The sequence below is a fragment of the Prionailurus bengalensis genome, chromosome B2 (genome assembly GCF_016509475.1).
Source record: "Prionailurus bengalensis isolate Pbe53 chromosome B2, Fcat_Pben_1.1_paternal_pri, whole genome shotgun sequence".
Classification (NCBI taxonomy): domain Eukaryota; kingdom Metazoa; phylum Chordata; class Mammalia; order Carnivora; family Felidae; genus Prionailurus; species Prionailurus bengalensis.
This window is the reverse complement of record NC_057349.1, coordinates 98,886,824-98,913,171: the sequence shown is the minus strand read 5'-3', so window position 1 is coordinate 98,913,171 and position 26,348 is coordinate 98,886,824. Positions and strand designations below refer to the sequence as shown.

General features: G+C 39.6%; 1 protein-coding gene across 2 annotated transcripts in view; it reads right to left on the bottom strand.

Moving 5' to 3' along the window:
- Positions 1-26,348, bottom strand: part of FIG4 (FIG4 phosphoinositide 5-phosphatase) — a 135,346-nt gene that overhangs the window by 16,307 nt on the left and 92,691 nt on the right. Inside the window, exons 22-23 of one of the 2 annotated variants that reach the window (XM_043592096.1) lie at positions 25,879-25,965; positions 21,262-21,339 (exon numbers count right to left, since the gene is read on the bottom strand). In XM_043592096.1, the coding sequence (XP_043448031.1) occupies positions 21,300-21,339; positions 25,879-25,965 (127 nt within the window). In that variant the 3' untranslated portion in view covers positions 21,262-21,299. The remainder of the gene's footprint in view (positions 1-21,261; positions 21,340-25,878; positions 25,966-26,348) is intronic. The other variant, XM_043592095.1, reaches the window with a different exon arrangement.

Below are 26,348 nucleotides of genomic sequence, written 5' to 3'. Positions count from 1 at the left end.
TCCAGAGGGCTGCCCAAGGACCTCACTCTGCTTCCTGAGCCGGGAGCCTTCACCATTCTTGCCTGATGGGAGTGATGACTGCTAATGCAAAAATGACATTTCCTATGCTCTCCCTTTCTAAATGAGGGTTTTTTATTTTCCTTTGCAAGCACTGTATATTGGGACAGACAGGTAGTCTTTTTGTTTATAGGTCAGTAGATTACAGAAGCCTTATCTGGACCTGATGAAGACAGCTGCACAAAACCCAGAGATCCTGGGCTTTGAATGAGATGCAGTAACTTGTGGGGGAGGGAGTGGGTTCTGCTGATAGCAGAGGAGTATGCATGGATCCATGGGTGGCTACAGGGACAGACTGTGACAGATAACAGCATTTAGATTCCCCAGTATCTACCTGAAACCCCCTTCTAGTGTGCAGGGGCTGAAAAGCAGGGGGAAAAAATCCCATAGTCCCTTGCAGTTCATGTTCAAAATGTGATTTAGGTTCTACCCACCACCTTGTACTCACAGGAGGCTTTGATTTAGAATGGGGCCATATGGAAGGAAACAAGACATAGGGTATCGGTTCTGCAGACTGGCCACAGCAGTGACAGCTTCCTAATTAGAGCTGAAGAGGCTGGTTTTGCACCCAGCAGCTACTTGGGATAGTTTCCCAATCAAGGCAAATGTGGAAGCCATTCTGAGGGTTTGCCATATGGTTTGGGGAGTTGTTCCTAAAAGCTGTGTCTAGAGTTTTCTTCTTCAGCCCTCCAGTGATTCTGAAAGTCACTTAAAATCCTATAATGAATCACTCTGTGTTTAATCTACCTAAAATGGATGTTTTCTGCACCTGAACTCTGACCAACACAGCCAGCCAATGAGCAAAGCACATGCGGCTCTGCTCTCTCTCGCTTTACCCAGGGGCGGGCAGCCAGGCTTCCCAGGTGACCCCTATTCCTGGAAGGGCCTAGCAGGAAGGGGATGCTTCCAGCAGTTGGACATAGTTGGGCATGTGTGTTTGCCACCAGAGGAGACAGAAGCGACAGTCTACCACAAGCACATATGTGAGTGGCAATGGTGGTCCTTTTCATGTTTCGGCCACAGCCATCGATATTCTTATTGGCCAAGGTCTGGCAGAATGACACTGTACATTTTCTCTAAGAATTATAAAACAAAAATGTCATTTGTGTTTTTCAAAGAACTTTTGGGTTTAGAGAAATGAAGCGGGATGATTTTCAGACCTAACATAGGTAAGATGCTTCCAATTTAGGATGCAATTTATAAACTGCATGGCTTCCCTCCTGTTTGTAGGGCATATTATCTATCTTAGTATAAAAAGAAGTGCAGTGTTTCTGTTTCAGACATCGGAAGAGCGGCTGGCGGTATTTGACTGCATTGTTTTTGCAGGCTACAACTTGAACGTTTCAGTTGTATAATGAGAGGACACTTGGCTTTGAGCCACAGGCAACAGGGACTGGTTATCCTGCACAGCGCTAAGGCTGTTGTGCTAACAAGGGACAGGTCGCGCATTAAGAACATAACAGCTGTTCTCAAAGGGCAAAGAGTGTAGCTGCACCTCCCAGAGTCATCCTTTCCCTTGTGCAGCCTGTGTAGACTCTGGAGCAGCTAGTCATCTATCTGACCTTACACAGCGACCTCTGAGAGCAATCTGTCCCTTCTGTCCTCAAGTTTCCTAGAAGAGCAGCAGCAGTGGCCGGTCCCTCCTGGAAACTCAGACCAATGGGTTACAGTAATGGTCGTGTGTCTTTTCTCCCTCACAGAGGTGATGACACCCAACTTCTATTCTTCACGCCCACTCAGATATTTTTACCTTTTCTATTTACAAAATGCTATCAATGAGTTTGCTATGTCATATCGTTACATCTCTTTTATCCTGCATCTTTTCTCTAATAAACCTTTTTTTTAGAGCTTATTTATTTTGAGAGAGAGAGAGAGAGAGAGAGAGAGAGAGCAAGCGCGCACTCATGCTGGTGAGCAGGGAAGGGGCAGAAAGAGGAAGAGAGAATCCCAAGCAGGCTCCACGTTGTCAGCGCAGAGCCCAATGCAGGGCTCAACCCCAGGGAACGTGAGAATATGACCTGAGCCGAAATCAAGAGTTAGATGCTCAACAAACTAAGCCACCAAGGCATTCCTCTAATAAAATTTTAATTTTAGAACCTCTTCAAATTTGTACAATGATCGTGCAGAATACAAAGAGTTCCAACATAGCCACACCCAGTTTCCCCTACTATTAACATCTTCCATTAGTATGGTACATCTATTGCAATTAATGAACTGATCTTGACACATTATTATTAACTGAAAGTCCATACTTAGTTTCTACTTGATGTCTTTTTTCTATTCTAGGGTCCCTTTCAAGATACATTACATTTAGGTGTCATGTTACCTTAGGTTCTTCGTGGCAGTGACAGTTGATTTTCCTTGTCTTTGATGACCTTAAGAGTTTTTAATTTTTTTTAAGTTTATTTGTTTTGAGAGAGAGAGAGAGAGAGAGAGAGAGAGAGAGAGAGAGAGAGAGGCAGAGGGAGAGGGGGAGAGAGAGAGAGAGAGAGAGAGAGAGAGAGAATCTCAAGCAGGGTCTGTGCTATCAGCACAGAGGTGGGGTTTGATCTCACAAATCCTGAGATCATGACCTGAACCAAAGTCAAGAGTTGGACACTTAACCTGAGACACCCAGGCACCCCCAGACCTTGATAGTTTTGAAGAATACTTAACCTACATCTTTTCAGAGTTGTTTTGGAAGGAGGTATCAGTAGGATCATGAGTCTTCAAAAGAAAACCTAACAGTTCTGAGTTTTTAGAAAGACTCAGGCTTATGGCTTCATCTCTGTCAATATTCATCTGTGACAGAGTGTTGGGTGCACCTGCCCAGTGGATATTTAGACAGTTCCTGAGAGAACTCCTCTGGAGCAGGGGCTCCCCAACCTGGCTGATCACTACATTCAAATGGAGAACTTTACATAAAGTATAGATTTTCAGGCCATAGCCCAGTTGTACAGACTCAGAATCTCTACCAACAGGGTCTTAAATTCTGAAATTTTTATCTTTTAAAAAATAATAATAGTGCTAATTATGTTTTTAATATACAAAATTATAAAGCATGGCCCAAAGTCTGTTAGTATTATTAATATAAATAGAAGTATGTATGTAGAAAATTTAAAGAGTAACTAAAAGTCCAATGCCTCCCTATAGTCATTTAACCATTTTCTAGGGACATTTTGGTTGCTCCCTGTTTTTATTGTTTGTTGTCTTTTGTTTTCTTGGGGATTTGTATTTCAACAAGTTTCCCAAGATATTCTGGTGTCATCAGAAATTTAGAACCCACTACTACAGAAGAAATTCACAATTCAGCTGTGGGAGAACAGAATGGCCCTTTCAGCTGACATCTTTTATAAAATCATAAAGCCCCGCTCTTCCCCTTCCTCCCCTGTTTAACAAGTCAGCCTTAAAGCCATTAGAGGGGGCAGAGCACGAAGAGGCAACCTGTAACAGCCTGGGGGGTGTCTGAACCCATGCGGCATAAAGAGGGCACCCACACTGGGAGGGACAGCTTGGAGAGGGTAATCAGAGCCCAGGCAGGGTAAGTCCCTACAGAGGACAGACAGAGGGGAGTTAAGGCCTGAGTGGGTGAGGAGGGCATCCATGTGCAGGGGCAGCCTGAGGTAGTATGTCAGGGCCTGGGCAGGGAGAGGCAGGCGTGGGTATCCACGTGGAGGGGTGGCCTGGGGCCCAAGGGGATGAGGAGGGTATACATGAAGGTGGGTGCCTCTGCGATGGAAGTCAGAGCCTGAATGGAGGGCGTCCATGTGGGGAGAGGGGTGCAATGCAATGGTGATGGAAAGCTGATATCAGGGGATTAATCAAATAAATAAATATAATAAAGGTAACAAAAGCAAAGTTTCTCACTACTGAAGAAAGAAGTCACTAACATGGAAAGGGAGAAGAAAGATAGAAACCCTGGATAACCTACAATTAGAGATATCAGTATGAACTTACAGATTTAAATATATGTATATTTAAATTTACTATATTTACAAATATATGCATTTGGATTAAGTAATACATAAAAACATATGTACTATATGCTTATATATGCACATATGTATATTTGTGCAGTCTATATTTATACATATATGTCTATACATATTTACATAGATACATAGGTAAATGTGTGCATGTCTTTTGAGTGGGCCTGGGAGCAGCAACACCCCCACCAGCAACAGACACACCTAGTGCCCAGACCTTGGCTTTAATACCATTTTCCACTAAAAAGAACCAGGGATCCTTGGAGAAATGACTGCTTTCAGGGCTGGGGCAGGCAAAGAACATGATGAGCTTAGAACATTTTGTGCCCAAAATCAAGGGAAGTGTTCAAAGAATGATGAGGACATGTCAAAAGAACACAGGAGCCAGGTTGAAGGGGCTCAGGTGAAATTTGGGACAACTTGAGCATCAAAATAAATAATGAGTGTAACAGATTATTCCCCAATGAATAAACTAGGAAGCTGCAATCTCACACTGAGAGAAATAACAGAAAAAGTTGTATTGTAAGTTTGATAAAGAATGGGAAGTGTACATAGTTTGAAAGTATCTTCCACAAATATATTCATCAATTAAAAGGAAAAAGAGCAACTTCACAGGGGAGAAGTCCAAAAGATACCTCTTTTAACCAAGGGATGGAAATAAAGATCATCAGTAATGGGACAAATTGAAATTGTGTGCCATCTGCTAGGATGCAATGGAAAGAACCCACCATCACTTCTGTGATCTTCCTGTGTATATTCATTTTGTACCTTAAGCCAACACACATGTACTATGTCACAGTTTCTGGGGGTCAGGGATCTGGGAGTGGCTTAATTAGGTGATTCTGGCTTAAGGTCTTGAACAAGATTGAAGTGAAGTAGTCATCCAAGATGACAGTCAACCCAAGGTTTAACTAGGGCTGGAGAATCCACTTCCAAGCTCATTCAACATTGCTGGCAGTCCTCAGTTTCTCACTGGCTGTTGGCTAGGTGCTTCAGCTGACATGCTGGCCTATCCATAGAACTGCTCATGACATGGAAGCTGGATTCCCACAGAGCAAGGGATGCAACAGGATCACTTCATAATTTAATCACTTCTACTATATGCTCTGGGTCACAAAGATCAACTGTGGTATCACGTGGGAGGAGACTGCACGAGGGTGGGAATAACGGGAGGTGGGGCCCAATTTGAAGGCTGGCTACCACACTGCTGAAGGCTCATAATCTGAAGATCATCATGACAGACCCAAATCCATGGGCAAGGAGATGAAAATCAAGGCAGAATAGGGAACTGTTCCAGAGCAGGAGAGATTAAAGTGACAACTAAATACAATGGGCGGCACTGAACTAGACCCTTTTGTGATTAAGGACATTATTGGGACAAATGGCAAAAACCTGAATGAGGTTAGAGGATTCGTTGGTAGCAATGCACTGATGTTGATTTCCTGATTTTACTAGATTGCATTGTGATTTTGTTGGAGAATGTTCTTCTTATTTCCAGGAAATACCCACTCAAATGCTAGAGAGAGAGAGAGAGACAGAGAGAGAGAGAGAGACAGAGAGAGAGAGAGAGAACATCAGGTCTGAAACTTGCTTTCAAATGGTTTGGGGAGAGAGGATGTTCTTCTGTAATTGCAACTTTTAGGTAAGTTTGAGGTTGTTTCCACATTAAAAATGTACATGAATTATAAAAACCGATGACACAAATTCAAGTGTCTAAGGGAGAAAATGCTAATTCTGCTGTAGGTAGAATTATATAATGGTGCTGCTTTTGTAGGTCAAAAATGTCTGAATGCTGGTAATTTCATATGGTTCAACCTAACACAAGAATATCACAATGAACTAATCAATATCAAAGATAATGAAATTATGCATTTCCATAATTCAATTATGGAAATTCAATAATTCAATTTCATAAAACAATTCCCAGCGTCCTTTCGAGGATCTCTCTTCTGCAACAGCCCACTCCTTGTCTAGCATCCCTAGCATCTGCCTCTCTGTCGATGCCCTTCCCTCAGCGCAAAGAAGTTGCTGGAAAAACCCGACCTTAGAAACAGTCCCTTGATTTCCTATTTCCCTCCGGATACGTTCCTATTCTTTGCACTCTTTTCCAGCATTTTCTGAAAGAATGGGTTCTATTCCCCGTGTCTTCTTACTCCCCATTTTCCCCTAAACTCACTCTAAATGGGTTTATAAAGCTGCCACCCATAAACAGTTGCTCATCAAAGCCATCAGGTACTTTCCTGCTGACTTCTCGGTCTTCAACACTACTGCCCACTCTTTCCTTCTTGAGACATTTTCTTCTCTTGGCTTCTGTGAAACCACATTTCTCTGGAGTTTCCTTTTCTCCTCTTTGCTTGCATCCTTGCCCCCTACGATTCATCCCCCAGAAAGTATGCACAGTCATCTTCTACAGACGTGAACCGGAGCATGCCATTCAACCGAGAGCCCTGCAGGGGCTTCCCACTGGACAGGGTAATGCTAAGCTCCTGGCGGAGGTCCTGTGAGATCTGGCCCCTACCCAGGCCCACTCCACCCCACACGAGTCCCTCTGGGCCTCTCACTCAGCCTTCTGCTCGCTTCTCAAACCTGCCAAGCTTGTTCCCATCCTGCTCTTCCAGGCAGGTCTTCTCTGCTTCAAACGCTCTTCCCCAGTCATCTCAGGGCAGACGCCTCCTCTGCGTTCTGTCTTAGCTCACATGGTAACTTCTCAGAGACTTTGCCTCAAAACCTAATTTAAAACAGATTCCCACCCTTACCTGCCCTATTCCTTCTCTCCCATCACCCTGGTGTGTGTTCCTCAGAGCACATATCTTAATAGGAAACGGTCTTCTTTATTCGCGTATTAGTTCAGCGCTTGTCTGCCTCCCCTAGAACACAAGTGCCCCGAGTGTCTTGTCAGTCTTGTTCTTTACTGTGTCTCCAGTGTCTAGAACAGTGCCTGACACATGGTAGATGCTTCATAAATACTTGGTGAGTAAATGAATCCCCTGCTTTCTGTTTCAAACTGCTAACGATTTCAAGCCATCAGATGTCTCACGGCTATGATAACAATCACAGAATTTAAGGGATGACCTTCCTTCCAAATCATCGTGTCCACACTCAGATCAAATGAAGAACCTCTTCACAACACTGCTGACAGAGGGTATATCCAGCCTCTGCTCGGGCACTCTCAGTAATGGGAGAACTCACGATTTTCCATAATGGACTGTTTACATGTCATTGCTGACAGCACTATGTGTTGGAAGGATTTTCTCTTCAGTGACCCTAAATCTTCCTCCCTCTCTGTTCCACTTATATTGGTCCCTAAAGCAACTTAAAAAAGCCCTGCTTCACCTGACAGTGACTCAAATATTACTTGAGGGAGGGATCACATGAGTCCTACTTCTCCTCTCCGAGATAACGCTTTATGTGACATGAAAAATGAACCAACACAGCACCTGAGAAAGGCCTGCAAAATTTGAGCAACTTGGTTTTAAAACAGCGAAACCTTTCTGACATCTTATCTGAAAAATAAAACGTGAGAGTGCCCTTGAGTGTTCAGAGAACACGGCCTCATTTCTCATGACTGTCCTTCTGTTGTCTTAACAGCCTGCTTCTCCGCATCACAGCCTTCCCGGTGCTGAGGGAACCGCGGCAGTCACAGCCAGCCAGGCCCAGGAGCATCTTCTCCGAGATGACCAAAGACCCATCTTGGTCAGAACAGAATTGTGGCTCTATGGTCTCATCTCTGGACAAAGTTTACATTTTAAGAAGGTGAGAGAGAACTCTTGTGATGTCACTATTCGTTAATGAGCCTCGTGGCAAGGGCTCTTTGCCAAGGGAATTAAACAATTTTATTCTATGAGGGAAAAACCAGTTTGGATCTTACTCCCCTTTGGGCTTTCGGTGTGTATGTAGCGCAGGAGGAAGAACAGATGGTTGTGGTTAAACGGGCAGCATCATAGTGCGTATCTGTACCCTTCCCTGTGACTTTCATAAGGGAGTAAGCACTCTATAAATACTATTGAATGAAAGAGTGAGAGTGAATGAAGAAACCAGTGAACCAGAGGGTCTCAGAACTAGAGCTGTAGTCTGAGCCCTCCTTTTACAGACAAGGAAGTATGGCCGTAGGGGAGTCAGAGCCGACCAGTGCCACCTGCAGGACCAGACCACAGTGCTTCTGGGTCTTAGGCTCCGGACACTTGCTAAAGATTCATGCTGCCTCTCTTACTGGGCAGCTGTACAAATGAATTTCCAGTTAACTGAATAGGCACACAGGACTTTTTGTTTTGTTTTTAATAACTGAATCACTGTGGCTGATTTCCTCATATCTGGGTCCCACAAAATGATTGTTTTTAAGCCAGTCACAGTAAGCCCATAATCCTTGGCAGGGACACAGTTAAGGACTGGATGTGACCCCATCCTGGCCATTGAGGCATCAGAAGTCTGCTAAGGAGTCCTGGGACCCCCTGCCTCTAAGGAGGAGACATAGGGAAGATGTCGCTCTTCTCCCTCTGGCATTATCACGTCTGATGGTGGACCTGTTTGCTGTAGCCATCCTGCTGCCAGTCTGAGGATGAGGCTTCACTGAGGATGGGAGCACAGAGAGATGGAAAGAAACTGGTTCAGGATCTTATGAAGCCCCTCAACCAACAACTCTGGAGCCTGCCCTATCTGTAATCTTTCAGTGGGGTGAAATTATAACTTATCATTTAAACCAGCTGAGTCAGATATGCTGTTATTTGGAGCTGAAAGTATCCTAAGAGGTTTGAATCACTTAAAAAAAGTTTTTAAAAAATATTTATTTGTTTTTGAGAGAGAGTGACAGAGCGTGAGCGGGGAAGGGGCAGACAGACAGGGAGACACAGAATCCGAAACAGGCTCCAGGCCCTGAGCTGTCAGCACAGAGCCCGACATGGGGCTCGAACCCAGGAACAGCGAGAGCATGACCTGAACTGAAGTCAGAAGCTTAATCGACTGAGCCACCGAGGTGCCCCGAAGTTCAAATCATTTTTGATAGAAACCTTGAAAATGAAAATATTCGCTTTCTTGATTTCTTAAACGATTAAAAAAAAAAAACACAGAAAATAAACATTTCTTCAACTAGTCAGGTACATCACTCTGCTGGCGAGGACTGAGCAAGGCCATAATGTAGTAATGCTTTGGTTGCCTCTATGCTGCCTACTAATACAAATGCTCAAATATTCTATGCCATTAAGGTCTCAATCTTTTTAATCGCAGGACCCCTTTACGCTCTTAAAACCATTACCGAGGACCCCAAGAAGCTTTGCTTTATATGGGCTGCATCTACTGATATTTACCATACGAGAAATTAAAACTAAGAAATTAAAAAATATTTATTCATTTAAAAGTAACCACAGTAAACCCAATAAATGTTAGCATAACGTATTTTAATGAAAAATAACTACATTTCCCAAAACAAAAGAAAATTAGTGACAAAAGAAGTAATGTTTGACATGTTCATAATCTCTTCAATGTCTTAATATTAGACAACTGAATTCTCAAATATGCTTCTGGCTGAATCTGTCACGACATGTTGTTTTGATTCAAGTATATGAAGAAACTCTGGCCTCACAGAGATATGTAGTTAGAAAATGAAGGAGTATTTTAATCATTGTTCCAGATAATTATAAATATTTGTCTTTGATTCGACCATAACTTGACAAATTTCTAAAAGGCTAGCTGCAATGGAGATACAACACAGTATCAACATTAACAAAAGTTTGGAAGAAGTTGAGTCCAACCCTCAAGGATGACTCTGAGGGGCTCAGTGGGGGAAGTAACTGCAGAAGTGGTGAAAACAGCAAGAGAACTAACTAGAATTAGAAGTAGAGCCTGAAGATGGGAGTGAATTGCGGCAATCTCATGAGAAAACTTGAGCAGATGAGGCATCGCTTCTATGGAGGAGCAAAGAAAGTGGTTTCCAGAGATGGAATCTACCACTCCTAGTGAAGATGCTGTGAAGATTGCTGAAATGACAACAAAGGACTTAGAAGATGACACAAACTTAGCTGACAAAGCAGTGGCAGGGTTTGAGAGGTTTGACTCCAATTCTGAAAGAAGTTCTATTGTGGGTAAAATGCTATCAAACAGCATCGCATGCAACAGAGAAATCATTCATGAGAGGAAGAGTCCATAGATGCGGCAAAACTTCATTGTTGTCTTATTTTAAGAAACTGCCCCAGCCACCCCAGCCTTCAGCACCCAGCACTCTGAACAGTCAGTCAGCAGCCCTCAACATCAAGGTTAAGACCCTCCACCAGCAAAAAGATTATGACTTGCTAAAAGGTTAGTATTTTTTAGCAAAAGAGTATTTGTTAAGTGAAGGTCTATACATTGTTTTTTTGACATAATGTTATTACACACTACACTGTAGTATAAACATAACTTTTATATGCACTGGGAAACAAAAAATTCATTTGAATTACTTCATTGCAATATTTGCTTTATTGCAGTCGTCTGGAACCAAACACATAATATAGCTGAGGTATGCTAGCAATTTTATTTAGAGTTCCCAAAAGATACCGAAAATTACATTTTGCTCTTTTGCTATCTGCTAAACATTTATTGACTCTTCTGAGATTATCAGAATGTTTTTCCTAGCTCTAGTCTATTGTTAAAAATAAATGTATCTAACATATTAACTGTAGTCAATTTACTTTCCTATTTGCTAACCGAATAATAAAGGAACTATTAATTTAGCAATTCTCTTTTGAAATAAGCCTAAAAGAGTTTTATTTTCAAAGAAATATTACTTTGATGTACAGTGCTGGTTGACTTTAACATTAAGTAATGAATTCCTAACACAATTATACATAGTAAAACAAAATGGTTAAGAAAGTCAAGATCCCTTTTTACTTCTGGAGAGGACAGGATACATTTTATTCAGGTACTTTGGTGCTTAATTAGTGTTTTGGTGACATCACAGATACAGAGTAGAAACCATGACCCTTTACTAATGGATGTAAACCATCTTAGGGTTTTTTTACACACTAATGGAACGTGGGTTTGAGAGGATTTTTAAAAATGGAAAAATTTTCATTCTTTTCAACTGAGATCAAACTGCTGTAATTTTTTTTTAATCATAAGACTCTAAGAGTAAGTTAAATATAAAAACAAAGCAAAACTTTTAGAGCTTCATGTATTTGAAAACAACAGACAAATGGAAATTAGGAAATCATGGTTCTATTCTACGCATGCTGATCACGGGATTCTAAGAGCCAGTTACATATGGGGAAGGAATGCTTTTGAAGAATTCTTTTGAAGAGCTGCAGCAATTTGGTAGCAGCAGGGAACTGAAAATCAGGCAAGTATGGATCAAGATGGTGCCACAGATCATTCCTGACCACTCCCCTTCACAAGGCCAACTGGCAAATACCCATAGACAAGACAGCTCTGTGAAAATCTCAGGACCCAGGGATGAGACTAAAGCACCCCCTGGAAAAACAAAGATTGAGAAGGATGACCTTACAAAGGTTCAGAGGAGTGGCTACACTCCGACCACACTGCCCGTTCCCAGGACAGCACAATGCCATACCAAGAGGAGTCCCCTGGGAGAGAGCCAAAGCATAAGAGACTCTTAAAAACTGAGAACAAACTGAGGGTTGATGGGGGATGGGAGGGGGGGAGGGTAGGTGATGGGTATTGAAGAGGGCATCTTTTGAGATGAACACTGAGTTGTATGGAAACCAATCTGACAATAAATTTCATATATTAAAAAAAAAAAAAAAAAAGAGGAGTCCCCTGGTTTCTACACTGGGGGGAAAAGAGCCCAAAGTGGACATCCAGCACCCCCAGCGTGGCAGGGCCCTTCCCAGGAGGCCCATTTGGATCTTGCCTCACAGGGATCACAGGAAATCTGCAGGGCTTGACCACTGAGAAGGTAGGCAGGGTTTATAGGAACCAGGGCTCAGTCTTGGCAGACCACATTTCTCTTTGCAGCTGCACCCCTGCAGAGATCCTAAGTGGTGGCTGTGCTCATCTGCATAGCCGAGCTGACGGCCCTGTCTGGCCAGGGGGCTTAGTGGGCAGTGGAAATAAAAGGATGCTAATTAACATTACAAAAACATATGAATGTGTAATATTCAATGGTAATAGTAAATATGTAATCAAAGTCAGATCCTTTAATACTGTAATGGTAGTGTGTAATTCATTTGCAACTCTAGTTTAAAGTTTAAAAAGAACATATCTAAAAAAACATAACAATTTATTTTTGGATAGACAATATAAAAAGATGTAAACTGTAACACTGGTAACCTAAAATGTAAGAGGAAGATAGGTAAAAGTACAGTTTCTGTATGCTACTGAAGTTGTTATTAGTTTAAAATAGGATGTTATAAATATATTTTATGTAAGCCTCATGCTCACCACAAAGGAAAAACTACAGTAGACACACAAAAGAAGTCAAAGCATACTACTACTACAAAAAGCCATCAAATCACAAAAGAAGATAGCAAAAGAGGAAATAAGGAACAAAGAATCAACAAAACAGAAAGCAATGAACAAAATAGCAACACTAAGTCTTTACCTATCATTAATTACTTTAAACAACTGTATTAAATTTTCTAATCAAGAGAGATAGAGTGGCTAAGTGGATAAAACACAAGATCCAACGATATGCTGCCTACAAGAAACTGGATTTGTTTTACGGACACACACAGACTGACAGTGAAGGGATGGAAAAAGACATTTCAAGTAACTGGTAACCAGAAAAAGCAGCAGAGTAGTTATACTTATATCAGACAAAATAGACTTTAAGTTAAAAATTATCAAAAGAGATAAAGAAAGTAATTATATACTGAAAAGGGGGTCAATCCACTGCAAAGATATAAGAATTATAAATATTTATGCACCCAACATCAAAGCACCTAGATATATAAAGCAAATACTCATAGAACTAAAAAGAGAAATAAACAGCAACGCAGTTACTACCCCAGTGTCACACAGATTATCTACACAGAGAATCAATAAAGAAATAGCAGATTTGAAAAACACTATAGACCAAATGAACCTAACAGACACATATAGAACATTCCATCCAACGGCGACAGAGTAAGCATTCTTCTCAAGCATATAATAAAACATTTTTAGGATAGACCACAAATTAGGCTGTAAAATTAGTCTCAACAAAGTCAAGAAGCCTGAAATTTTATCAAGTATCTTTTTCTTTTTCTTTTTTGTTTCTACCACAATGGAATAAAACTAGAAACATCAATAACAGGAGGAAAAATGGAAAATTCACAAAGACATGTAAATTAACACACTGCTGAGCAACCAATGGATCAAAGAAGAAATCAGAATGGAAATAAAAATACTACGTTGAGGCAAATAAGAATTGAAAACACAACATACCAAAACTTATGGGATGCAGCAAAACCAGTTCTAAGAGGGAAGTTCACAGAGATAAATACATTCATGAAGAAAAAAAGAAAGAGCTCATATAAACAACTAACCTAACACCTCAAGGAGTTATAAAAAGAAGAACAAAATAAGCACAAAACTAGCAGAAGAAAGGAAATAATAAACATTGAAGCAGAAATGAGACAGAGAATAGGAAAATAATAGAAAAGACAGACAAAATCAAGGGCTGATTCTTTGAAAAGATAAACAAAATAGACAAACCTTTAGCTAGACTCACCAAGAAAAAAAGGGAGAGGACTCAAATCAATAAAATTATAAATGAAAGAGGAGATGTTACAACTATTATCACAGGAATACAAAGAATTTTAAGAGACCATTATGAATAACTATATGCCAACAAACTGAACAACCTAGAAGAATTGGATAATTTCCTAGAGACATACAACCAACCAAGACTGAATCATGAAGAAACAGAAAATCTTAAACTACTAATGAGTAAGGAGATTGAATCAGTAACAAAAAACCTGCCCCCAAAGAAAAACCCAGAACCAGATGGTTTTACTGATGAATTCTACTGAAGAATTAAAGCCAATCCTTCACAAACTGTTCAAAAAAAAAAAAAAAAATCAAGATCAGGGAACACTCCCAAACTCATTCTATGGGGCCAGCATTACCCAGATATCAAAGACAGATAAGGACACTACAAGAAAAGGAAACTACGGGCCAGTATCCCCAATGAATATAGGTGTGAAAATTATCAAAATACTAGCAAACAGATTCACTGGGACATTAAAAGGATTATACACTATGATCAAGTGGGATTCATCCCAGAGATGCATGCATGGTTCAACATATGCTAATCAATCAACATGATGCACTACATTAATAGAATAATAGATGCAAAAAAAGCATTTGATGAAATTCAGCATCCATTTATGATAAATTCTCAATAAACTGTGTATAGAAGAACATAAGAATGGTCATTTATGATAAGTACGTAGCTAACATCAAACTCAATGGTGAAAGGTTGAAAGCTTTCCTTCTAACATCAGAAACAAGACAAAGATGCCCATTTTCACCACTTCTATTTGACACACTACTGGAAGTCCTAGACAGAGCAACCAGGCAACAAAAAGAGAGGAAAGGCATTCAAATAGGAAAGGAAGAAGTAGAATTATCTCTTTTTACGGATGACATTATCTTATATATAGAAAATCCTACAAGACTCCACCAAAAAAACTGTTGAACTAATAAATCCATTCAGTAAATTTGCAGGATATAACATCAACATACAAAAATCAGTTGCCTTCCTATACACTAAAAACAAATTATCTGAAAAAGAAATGAAGAAAACAATCCTATTTATAATAGCATCAAAACCAATAAAATACATAGGAATAAATGTAACCAAGAATGTTACATGTAACCAAGAAGAATAAACGTAACCAAGAATTGTATACAATGAAAAGTGTAAAACATTGAAAAAAGAAACTGATGATAAACAAATGGAAAAATATCCCATGTTCATGGACTACAAGAATTAGGGCTGTAAAAAAGTCCAGACTACCCAAAGTAATCTATAGATTTAAGATAATCCCTATCAAGATTCCAATAGCATTTTTTACAGAAATAGAACAAATAATCCTAAAATTCACATGGAACCACAAAAGACCCAAATAGCCAAAGCAATCCTGAGAAAGAAGGACAAAACTGAAGGCATCACACTTCTTGATTTCAAACTTGTGTACAAAGCCATAGTAATCAAAACAGTATGATGTTGGCATAAGAAGATATAGACCAACAGAATCGTATTGAGAGCCCAGAAATAAACTCATGCATACACAGTCAAATAATATTTGACAATAGAGCCAAGAATACTTGTGAAGAAAGACAGTCTCTTCAATAAATGGTGCTGGGAAAAGTGGATATTTACATGTGAAAGAATGAAATTGGACCCCTATTTTACACTGGACACAAAAAGGGACTCAAAATGGAGTAAAGACTTAAATGTAAGATCTGAAACCATAAAACTCCTAGAAAAAAACATAGGAAAAAAATTTCCTTGACACTGGTCTTGGCAATGATTTTATGGATATGACACCAAAAGCCTAAGCAACAAAAGCAAAAATAAACAAGTGGGACTACATCAAACTAAAAAGTTTCTGTACAGCAAAAGAAATGATCAACGAAATGCAAAGGCAACTTATAGAATGGAAGAAAATATTTGCAAACCACACATCTGGCAAAGGATTAAAATCCAAAATATATATATATAAGAGCTCGTACAACACAAAGGCAAAAGCAAAACAAACAAAACCCCCAAACAATCCAATTAAAAATGGGCAAGGGACCTGAATAGACATTTTTCCAAAGAAGACATACAAAGTGGCCAACAGGAACACGAAAGGGTGCTCAATATCACTGATCATCAGGGAAATACAAATCAAAACCACAATGATATATCACCTCATATCTATTAGAATAGCTTTTATAAAAAAAAAAGAAATAAAAAGGGTTTATTAAGATGTGGAGAAAAGAGAACCCTTTTACACTGTTGATGGGAATGCAAATTGATATAGCCACTATGGAGAACAGTATGGAGGTTCCTCAAAAAATTAAAAATAGCAATATCATATGATCCAGCAACTTCACTTCTGGGTATATAGCTAAAGGAAAGGAAATCACTATCTTGAAGAGTTATCTGTACCCCTATGTTCACTGTAGCATTATTTGCAATAGCCAAGACATGGAGACAACCTAAATGGGTATCAATGGATGAAACAAGAAAATGCAAGATGTATATATTTATGAAATGTGTGTGTGTGAGAGTGTGTGTATGTAATGGAATATTATTTTGCCATTAAAAACAAGAAATCCTGTCATTTGTGACAACATGGATGAACCTTGAGGGCATTATGCTAAGTGAAATAAGTCAGAAAAAGACAAATACTGCATGATCTCACTTACATGTGGAATCTAAAAACTCTGAACTCACTGAAACCAAGAATAGAGTGGTGGTTGCCAGAGGCAGAAGGTGGGGCTAGGGAAGTGGGTGAAGGTGGTCAAAAGCTACAAACTTCCAGTTATATACTGTATTGTATATTTGAAAATTACTGAGAGTAAATTTTTTAAAATGCTCACCACACATGCACGCGCGCACACACACACACACACACACACACACACACACGTAATTATCTGGGGTGATAGGTGTGATAACTAACCTTACTGTGGTAATCATTATATAATAGATACATATATCAAACCATTATATTGTAAACCTTAAACTTACTCAATGTTGTACGTCAATTAAATCTCAATACAGCTGAATTGAAATAAAATGAAAAAAGAGTATCATGGCCCTATTTTAGCTTGTCCTAACATAAGGTACAAGTTAACCAATAGGGATAGCAATATTTGTCAACTGAGAAATTGATGAGATACCTGACAGGAAGTTTGAGTTGCTACATCTAAACCTGAAAATAAACTACAGATGACCCTTGAACAACATCGGTTTGAACTGTGTACATCCACTTACAGACAGGGTTTTTTGCTTTTATTTTTTTTATAAACATAATACTGTAAATGTATTTTCTTTTCCTTGTGATTTTCTTAATAATTTCTTCTCTCCAGCTTACTTTATTGTAAGAATTCAGTAGATAACATATAAAACATATAAAACATATGTTACTTGACTTTATGTTATTACTAAGGCTTCCAGTTAGCAGTAGACTATTAGTAATTAAGTTTTGGGAGAGTCCACAATTAAACACAGCTTTTTGACTATGCAGGGTAGGAGGTGTTGGCACCCCAACCACCATGTTGTTTAAGGGTCAAGCATACAGTCAAATAAAAACTTAAGAATATTTGTCATTTGTCTTGCCGTTTTCTCCAATTGGTTAACCTCGGTATTTCTCCCTCACACCTAACTATTGCATGATATTACTAAAAAAAGGTAAAATGATCAAATATTGAATATTATGCATTCATAATTTATTTAACGCTTGCTATGTATCAGGTATCCCCAATAACCTGGGTATACAAAAACAGATAAGCCCTGCCCTCAAGTAACTCATAGTCTTTTATTTTATTTTTAAATTTATTTTTTTAAGATTTCATTTTAGCAATCTCTACACCCAACATGGGGCTCAAACTCACAACCCCAAGACCAAGAATTGCATGATCTACCAACTGAGCCAGCCAGGCACCCCCTAGATTGGTTTTAGATTAAAAATACCACATGTTGGGTTCTATTTACTGAGGGCTTTCTATTCCCATTAAATTGGGAGGGAATGGCAGAAGGATGTTTATAAAATATGAGCAGACTTCTAATTATGAAAACATAATGCAACTGATTTCTACAGTAGTACTCCTCAAATTTCTTCATACGACCATAAGGAAAATGAGTGATAACATAAAATGATAAATAAGGAAAGTTACTTATATATCATTAAAAGACTATTGATGCCTGTTGGTGAATATTAAACACAATCAGGACTTAAAGGGATTTGTACTTCATTTTTTAAATCATGTGTAAAAGCACCAAGGGGTTCTGCGTAACACAGAGGACAGTACAGCTTCAGTTAAATATAAAATTGAGAGTACTTTTTGTCTTTCAACCAAAAATTTATCTTAACTGAAAAGACTTCTCATATATGATCAAAGAAGACAAGGGCAATGAACACATCATACCTGGGCACACATTTTCATTGTGCAAAAGTAATAGCTGTTAGGAAGCCGTGGTGACATAGCACAAGGCTCAGTAATCACTCTATCTGCCCAAAACCATCCCACTCACTTTACATACACAAAATTGTTGATAATTTGGTAAAATAACAAAATAACAAAAGGTTAAGCAGTTACAAAATGTGATTCCTGCATACAGAGCTAAGAAAACCAATGAGTAATACCCCTCACATGGCCATATCAGATATCCAAATCTGTCCCCCCAGGATTAACCTGCTTGCTCACGTAAAAAATTAGACTGTGTTTTACAGACTAAACATACATTTAAAGCCATAATAAATTCTTCATCTCTGTCAGGAATTGAAGTATTTTCCCCCTCTAAACCGAACATGGGTCTCCAGCAAATTTTAAAAGCATGTATAATAAACTATTTCACTCGGATCCCTTTAGAGAAAGAAATTTAACTTGCTTTTTAACTCAAGAGCAATAAAACCCCCAAACTTAAATTTATCTAATCTCTGTAATCTAAAACCTCATGAATCCCAGACAAATCATCTTGTATGTGCTATTACTGTCATGAATGCAACCTTAGCCCCCAAACTTAAGGATGTCATGTATCTTCATCCTGGAAACCCAGATCTAATCAACCACACCAGAAAGTGCCAGCCTCTCACATGTTCCTCACACCCAATCCACTACACCAAGTTTTATGAAATGCTATAGATTCCATCTTTGCAAAATAATCCCTCTTCTTTATTTCAGCTGTCAATAGCACACTCCAATCATTTTCTTGTCCTGATGTTTCTGACAGATACGCTGTTTACCTCCCTGCCTCCAATCCATTCTCCAGGCTTACTTCCAGAGTGACCTTTCTAAAATGCAAATATAAGCCTATCACTCCCCTGGTTAAAACAAGCTTATAGGACCAGGGTCACTGTCTCTCACTTAGCACCTCCACCTAATTTTGTCTCTACCTGTGTTATGTCTCTCAGTGACAATCCCCTTGCATTAGACATAAGATTACGTCTGGATCTCCAAAAGTGGTCCATGGTCTTAAGCCTCTGCCCAAAGCCTTCTTTGTCTTCTTCAGCCAAATAACTCCATCTTTCCCTTAGAATTTAGCCTGAGAATAAAGCCTGCCTAAGAATCTCTGTCTGATTTGGGTTCTTCTGTACACCCCCAAAGTCTCCTCTGCTGTCATCTTCATAGCACCTCCCTAACACCTAGAATCACCAACCCACAGGTCAATGCAAACCCTCAGAGGCAGGGACTATAACCCATTCAACTGTGTACCACAAACATCAAACCGGCACATGGTGAGCACGCATTAAATATCTGTCATTTACTGCCTTTGATACCCTATGAATAAGGTCCGTATACCTTACCTTACACAAGAGCTATGTTCCTGAAACTGACAACAAAACCCATGTTAAGGGGGTACTTAAGACTTCATGTGAACCTGTGAAAGCCCCCATAAGTGGGAGTTACCAAAATAAAACAGGTAATATGCACAATTAAAAAATACATAAGGGTGCCTGGGTGGCTCAGTCGGTTAAGTGTCCAAGCGTCCAACTTTTGACTTCACCTCACATCATGATCTCACTTTGTGAATTTGAGCCCCACGCAGGGCTCTGCACTGATCTTGCACTGCCTGCTTCAGAGTCTTTGTCTCCTTTTCTCTCTGCCCCTCCCCCACTTGCTGTCTCTCAAAAATAAACATTTAAAAAATATATAATAAAGGCATTTTGATACCTTAAGTTAATAACTCAAGTACCTACAATTAAATTTACATTTATTATTCTTTATATGCTAGAAACCTTCCAGGATAGCCCTCTCTGAAAGTTTCAACAAATTCACCTTGCTCCATTAAGTTCATCTTAACATAGTATGCAGACGCTATTGTAGGTAATATTCCAATAAAGAGGCATTCATTTTATCTAAATATCTAATGGCTCTTCCGTTCTTTCAGCTTTGGCTTCTGGCCACTTCCTTCCCTTACATGCCCATCCCAGCTCTCGATTCATTTTAAGTAACAAGAGTATATTTTTCAAGGCCTGCATTTATTTTACCTATGATGGATATACCACAGAATACTCTCTCATCTCTTCCTGACTCTTCTGTCTTGCTGACCTCTCTTTTCTGTTTCTAATTATTCCCAAGAGAAATCACTCAAACACACTTTCATTCAATCAACAAACATTTATTAAATACCTACATGCCAGGAACTGAGCTAAATTTTTTAAGTCATGTGGTTCTAGAAAAGGTGCATTCATATAAATCCAACCTGTGACTGCTACCTACAATAAGAAATGCACTTTGCACAGCAAACCAATATATAGCTTATTTATGCAGAGAAATAAAATGCCACTAAACAAGACAACTATACTTTTCACCATGCACTGGAACTCTCTTTTGGATTCAGCTTGGTTTTATTTTATTTCACTGTGTGGGGGCCCACTCAATTAACTTCATGGCTCACTAATGAGTCAAGAATTACAGTTTGATATGAGGGAACTACATGAGGGAAACTTCTGTTTTGGAGAGATTACTGTATTACAAAGAAAAAACAATTAAAAATAGGAGGGATGGAGAGAGGATGGTGAGGGAGAGAAGAAGGTAAAGTAAAAAGAAACAGAAGGGGAAGGAGTGAACAGAAAGGGGTCATCTAGAAATAGAAAAGGTAAAAAGGAAAAGCCAAAGAGGGTAAAGAAAAAGAAGAGAACGAAAGAGGAAAAAAGACTGTCGCGGTAATTTCTGGGGTGAGGAAGAGGTCACAGACTAGTTTCCTCGGGCTGAGGAGTGTTGTCATTTCTCATCTCTCGCCTGTGGAGGGAATTAGCTGATTAACCATTGATCACTGCCTCCTAACTGCGCTAAATCCTTAAACCTTTAGAGACTGTACTACGGGTGTTTAGGAAAGATAACAAGAGTTACCCATGAAGGTAGAAATACTTACTAGCCTGCAGCACAGAGACCAGAGCACTGTCTGCAGAGGACTAGATGAAATCAGTGCGGGGGGACCCCAGAGAGTGACTCGTACATAGGGAACACAGCATTGAAAACGAGTCACGAAAAGAAAACAAAGCTGAATTAATCATGGCCACTGTGTCATGTTCATCTCATCAGTGGGAAAATGTGATGAGATGAAAGTACCCTGCGATTTGTGAAGCCCTTCCCTAATAGAAACCCTTACCTGTGGGCATTCACCATCAGGTCAGTAAATGCTTCTTATTATGACGTGGACTTAGGGAATAAATTCAACCTGATGGTTCTGAAAGAGTAAGCACACTGATTTACCTTATATTACATTTCAGCCTATCCTGTGTTGGAAGAAACGTAAGTTGGGCAGCATTTATCCAAACTCTAGGTCTTATATTTTGAACAAATTCTTAGAGGTAATTTCTAAACGAGTGAGACATCTTCCTGGAATAGGTAGGCCACAGAATAGCAGGCACTAATAATATGTGTGTTCATGTTCCTTTTAACCTACACTGATTGGCATTTGTTGCTTGGTTAAAAACTCCCAGAGAACTGGTAGGAGTGTAAAACGAGAACAGGTTGGTCTTGCATGAATGCAGTGAATCACTTCAGGGCCACACAACACCTCTTCCCTGCCCTGGCACAGCCAGTCCTTCCACTCGGGTCTTTTCACTCTGCATTTGGTCCCGGGTGCAAGGGGAAACAGGATAGAGGGGGAAAAAAGCTGAAAATCTCATGTGCTTAACTTTTTTCTTCTATCAGAAGGGAACAAAGAAGTACAGGAGGGCAAAGGGCTTATGAGCAGGAAAGAGAATAGTGGAAAAACTAAAGAATGTTCAAGGATGTGGGGAGAAAGGAGCCACTGGGAGTGTGGCTGAAAACCAGGGAGATGGTGGTGAGGTGGTTTATGGGCAGGGATGCTCAGGGGGCCTCATACAGATTCTGGAAGAAATGGGAGGGAATGGGAACGAGATTCAGTACATTTCAACAAATATTTACTGAGCACACAATTTAACAAAGTATTCTGGGCGCAACAGGGGACGCGAAGATGGGCTTCCCTCTAGAAAGTTAGAACCTAGTAGGGTAGCGGTCATCGTGAACAGCAGCAGTGGCTGTTCCTATGGTGACTAAATGACCTCCATGCCATAATGTAAGTCAAGCAAAGTATGCTTGTCCAAGAAGCATGTCTGCATTAGGGACAATATGCTGGGTACTGGGAAAGAATAAAGGTATATTATTTTAAATATTATATTTAAATATTAAAACAAAATTCAAGATTAACAGAGCAGAGACATTATGTCTGCATACAGAGGTGTCTACAAACCCAGATGATGTAAGAAGATCAAAGTGAGGGCTGTCCACACTAATTACTCAGTATTCCTACCACAGTGGTTATAAAAGCAGCTGGTAACAGTAGGCATTTATAGCTTAGAGATGGGGAGTCAGCCTGTCTGGGTTTGAATCCTGCCTGGTTCTTCCCCTTGCTAGCTGTTAGACTTTGAGCAAGCTACATAACTTCTCTGTGCTTCAGTTTCCCCATCTGTAAAATGAAGATGATAGAAAGATCTACTTCATAGGGTTACTGTGAGAACTGAGTTAATCCAGGTAAAGGTGCATAGAACAATGCCCATCACATGCTGAGTGTCAGTAAATGTTGGCTCATGTCACTTCCCCCTAGTCACCACCCATACACTCAAGGAGTGGTAGGAGTTGAAGGGAGGGGTCACACTCAAACGAAATACAGCTTTGAGTATTGGGCTAACAGTGTAGAACACTGACCAGTTTGGATTTAATATCTACTTCTAAGAAATGTGCCCAGAACCTTGGGTGAAAGTGTCCAGCTCCTCCACCCAAATTTCTGCACCTCTGTCTCAGGGCCTCCTGCTATACTGGCTCCTTGCCAGTTGTTTACTGTCAGTAATTCTTCTATTTGGTGTTGTATTTACCTCACATTTCGCAAGGGAATACTGGTTTGCCTCAACATTTCAAGAAAAAGTGGTAAGACTGCAAATTATCTGAAGATGTATATAAACTTAAAATTATTACTGTTTTAAAATATACTAGAACCTAAAACAAGGTGAGAATTTCAATAATCTCATATAAATCTAATTGCTCTTGGTTTTGGCATAGCTTTAGAGCTCTAAAAATGAATAGTTGACATTTTAAGAACCTAGTTAGAGAACTTCAATTTACAGCAGGCACCCATGGACACACACAAAGACACGTACACTCCCAAACAACAACCCTCTTGGGCAGTTGCCATGACAACACAAGGCGGAACCTATCGGGCTCTCTGTTATCCTGTTGAAGGTACTGTGCAAAAAGACACTCATGTTAGATTCTTTACTAATTAAGTGGAAAAGGTCAAAAAACAAAACAAAACTCTAGATCCACAAGGTTTTCATATGGGCTATGACTCAGACAAACAAATACTAAATATTTTCAGAAAAGCATTTAAAAGTAATAACTGCAAGACCAACTGAGATGCAATATTGAAGAAAAAACACAAAATACTTTTATTTTGAAAGCTATATTCATTTCATCTTTTTCTCCCAAGTTGTGCCATATCATTAATGGAACAATCAATTTGTATAATAAATTTCATTAACAGAGTCTATTCTTTTACTAACACATTTAAACACTTTCCTTTTTGGGCCACATCTACATCAATTCATTTGGGAGCCCAAACTTCCTTAAGCTAATTAGACTTAAGAAAGAAAAACAGTCTCTAAATTAATAGGGGTTTGTATGTTGGTTTTTTTTTTTTTTCTTTTTTAAAAGAGGGAAAAAAGAGAAAAAAAAATAGTGACAGGGGAGAGAAGGAAGGGATAAGTAGCCCTTGATAAGGATGTGATAAACACTGTGTCATTCCCTCCCCTTCTCTGATTAGCTATCTCTGCCTCCTCTGGAGTTTTCTCTCTGTCTCAGCTGTTAGATCCCCTCAAGACTCGATAGAAGACCTTTTCTCACTCTATTCTCTCTTTTTTTTTGGTCAGCTTATTTATTTTATTTTTGCATACATTACTTTTTTTATATTAAATATAATTTATTGTCAAGTTGGTTTCCATACAACACCCAGTGCTCATCCCAACAGGTGCCTTCCTCAATGCCCATCACCCACTTTCCCCTCTCCCCCACCCCCCATCAACCCTCAGTTTTTTCTCAGTATTTAAGAGTTTCTTATGGTGGATAAAGAAGATGTGGTTTATATACACAATGGAATACTACTTGGCAATGAGAAAGAATGAAATCTGGCTGTTTGCAGCAACGTGGCTGGTACTGGAGGGTATTATGCTAAGTGAAATAAATCAGGCAGAGAAAGACAGATACCGTATGTTTTCACTCATATGTAGATCCTGAGAAACTTAACAGAAGACCATGGGGAAGGGGAAGGGGAGAAAAAAGTTACACAGAGGGAGGGAGACAAACCATAAGAGACTCTATTCTCTTTTCCTAGGTGGCCTCATCCATAGCCACTGGCTTTAATTATCACCCATATGCATGTACATTCCCAGAAGGAAATGACCATCACCATTTACATCCCCAGAAGTTCCAGATCAGTTGACCCAACTGCCTCCTAAACATGGCCACTCTGATGCTACTTTAAATGCAAACTGGATTCTCCTATAGCACTCCTTAGCTAGTAAATGAAAGCTTTGAATGATTCTAACATAGGTGTAGTCAATACCTAGCTGCTAAATGAATAAATGTATCAAGCAAGCAAGCAAGCAAACCTATTATACAAACCAAAAAATCTAAGGGCCATTCTGGAAAAGGCCATCTTTCTCTCCCTCCATGACAAGTTAGTATCCATGTCTCATTTCACCTCCTAAACATTCCCCAAATCTATTCCATTTCCTAAGTCTTCCCAGCCACCAGTCTTTGCCTGAAATTATTATAACAGCCTCTTAACTATCAATCAAGAACATGCAGATGCAGTACACAGAGAAGTTAGGCAATCAGTATGTATCAAATAATTTATTAAACAAACTGATAAAGTTGCTCTAGGAAAAGGGAACAGAACATTTGCTAAATGTCAGCTATATGTCAGACACTAATCTAGACACCTCACGTATACTACGTCATTTAATATCCACAGTGACTCATTTTCTAGAAGAAACTCAACTGAGCAGATGGCTTTAGGAGCCTCTCCCGGTCATAACCTTTGCTTTGTTTGGTCCCAACAAGCAGACGATAATGATGAACATGAAGATGGTCACAACTTACTGAGAACTTTTTACCAGATATTGTTCTCGGTACGTTGAATGCATTATTGTGTTTAAGCCTACCACTCTCCTACAGAGTATTACCATCCCATTTTGCAGATGAGGAAACTGAGCCACACAAACTTAATCAAGGTGAGAAAAAAAAAAAAAAAAACAAACACCAAGAAGAAGTAACAGAGCTGTGATCCAGGATGTGAACCTGATTCTGTTTAAGAATTTACTAAACACCTGTTTAACTTACAGCAAAGTTATTAGAACCAGTGGGGATATTGAGCAGAAATGACAAACCCATCACTGCTCCTGAGGAGCCTGTCTTCAGGGGCGGCGCTATTTTGTCATCCCACCTCTACCCACTGGAGAGCAGAGTTTATGGAGGGAAGCTTCCACCAACTCCAATCCCACCTCCAAGGGGTACATTTCAAGTCAAAGCTGTCAGTCTCTTCCCCATGCCCACAGCTACCCAGTTTTCCCTGGGTAACACGCCAGGAAGAGATGCTTTAGTGCTTATAGTGGTAAGACTGAATAGTTTCTTAAAAAGTCTTTTAAAAAAGTACTATGAATGGCATGAATACAAAGATTCTTTAAAGGTCTAATCTAGTACTTACAGTTTTATAACTCCATCTGGGCACCTGGAACAGAGTTGCTGGCTGCTCTTGTCTTGTTTATGTTGACTCTGACCCAGCTGAACAAATCTACAAATTACAATGGATAAAAAGTAAGCTAAAGAAGGAACTATTTGCAATAAATTCAGTAGATTACACAAAATGGTATGAGCTTTCAAATGACAGTAGTATGCTTATTTCAGAAAAGCACACACGAGTGCCCTATGTAGCATAAGACTGTAATTACAAACGGGTACCCGATTTTACAGTGGGTTTGTTACAAATGAAGGAAGAAGAATTCTGTGTCCCAATTTACTTAAATGTGTTCTTGAAGCCAGGAAGATGATCTTTCAGGGCCTCACTTACCTAAGGGTGACTGCAGCAGGAAGCTGGGAACACAAGGGGAGGTATTTGCAGTGAGACAAATGACAAGGGAAGAGCAGGATCAGGCCAGGGATCCATCTCCCAAAGCA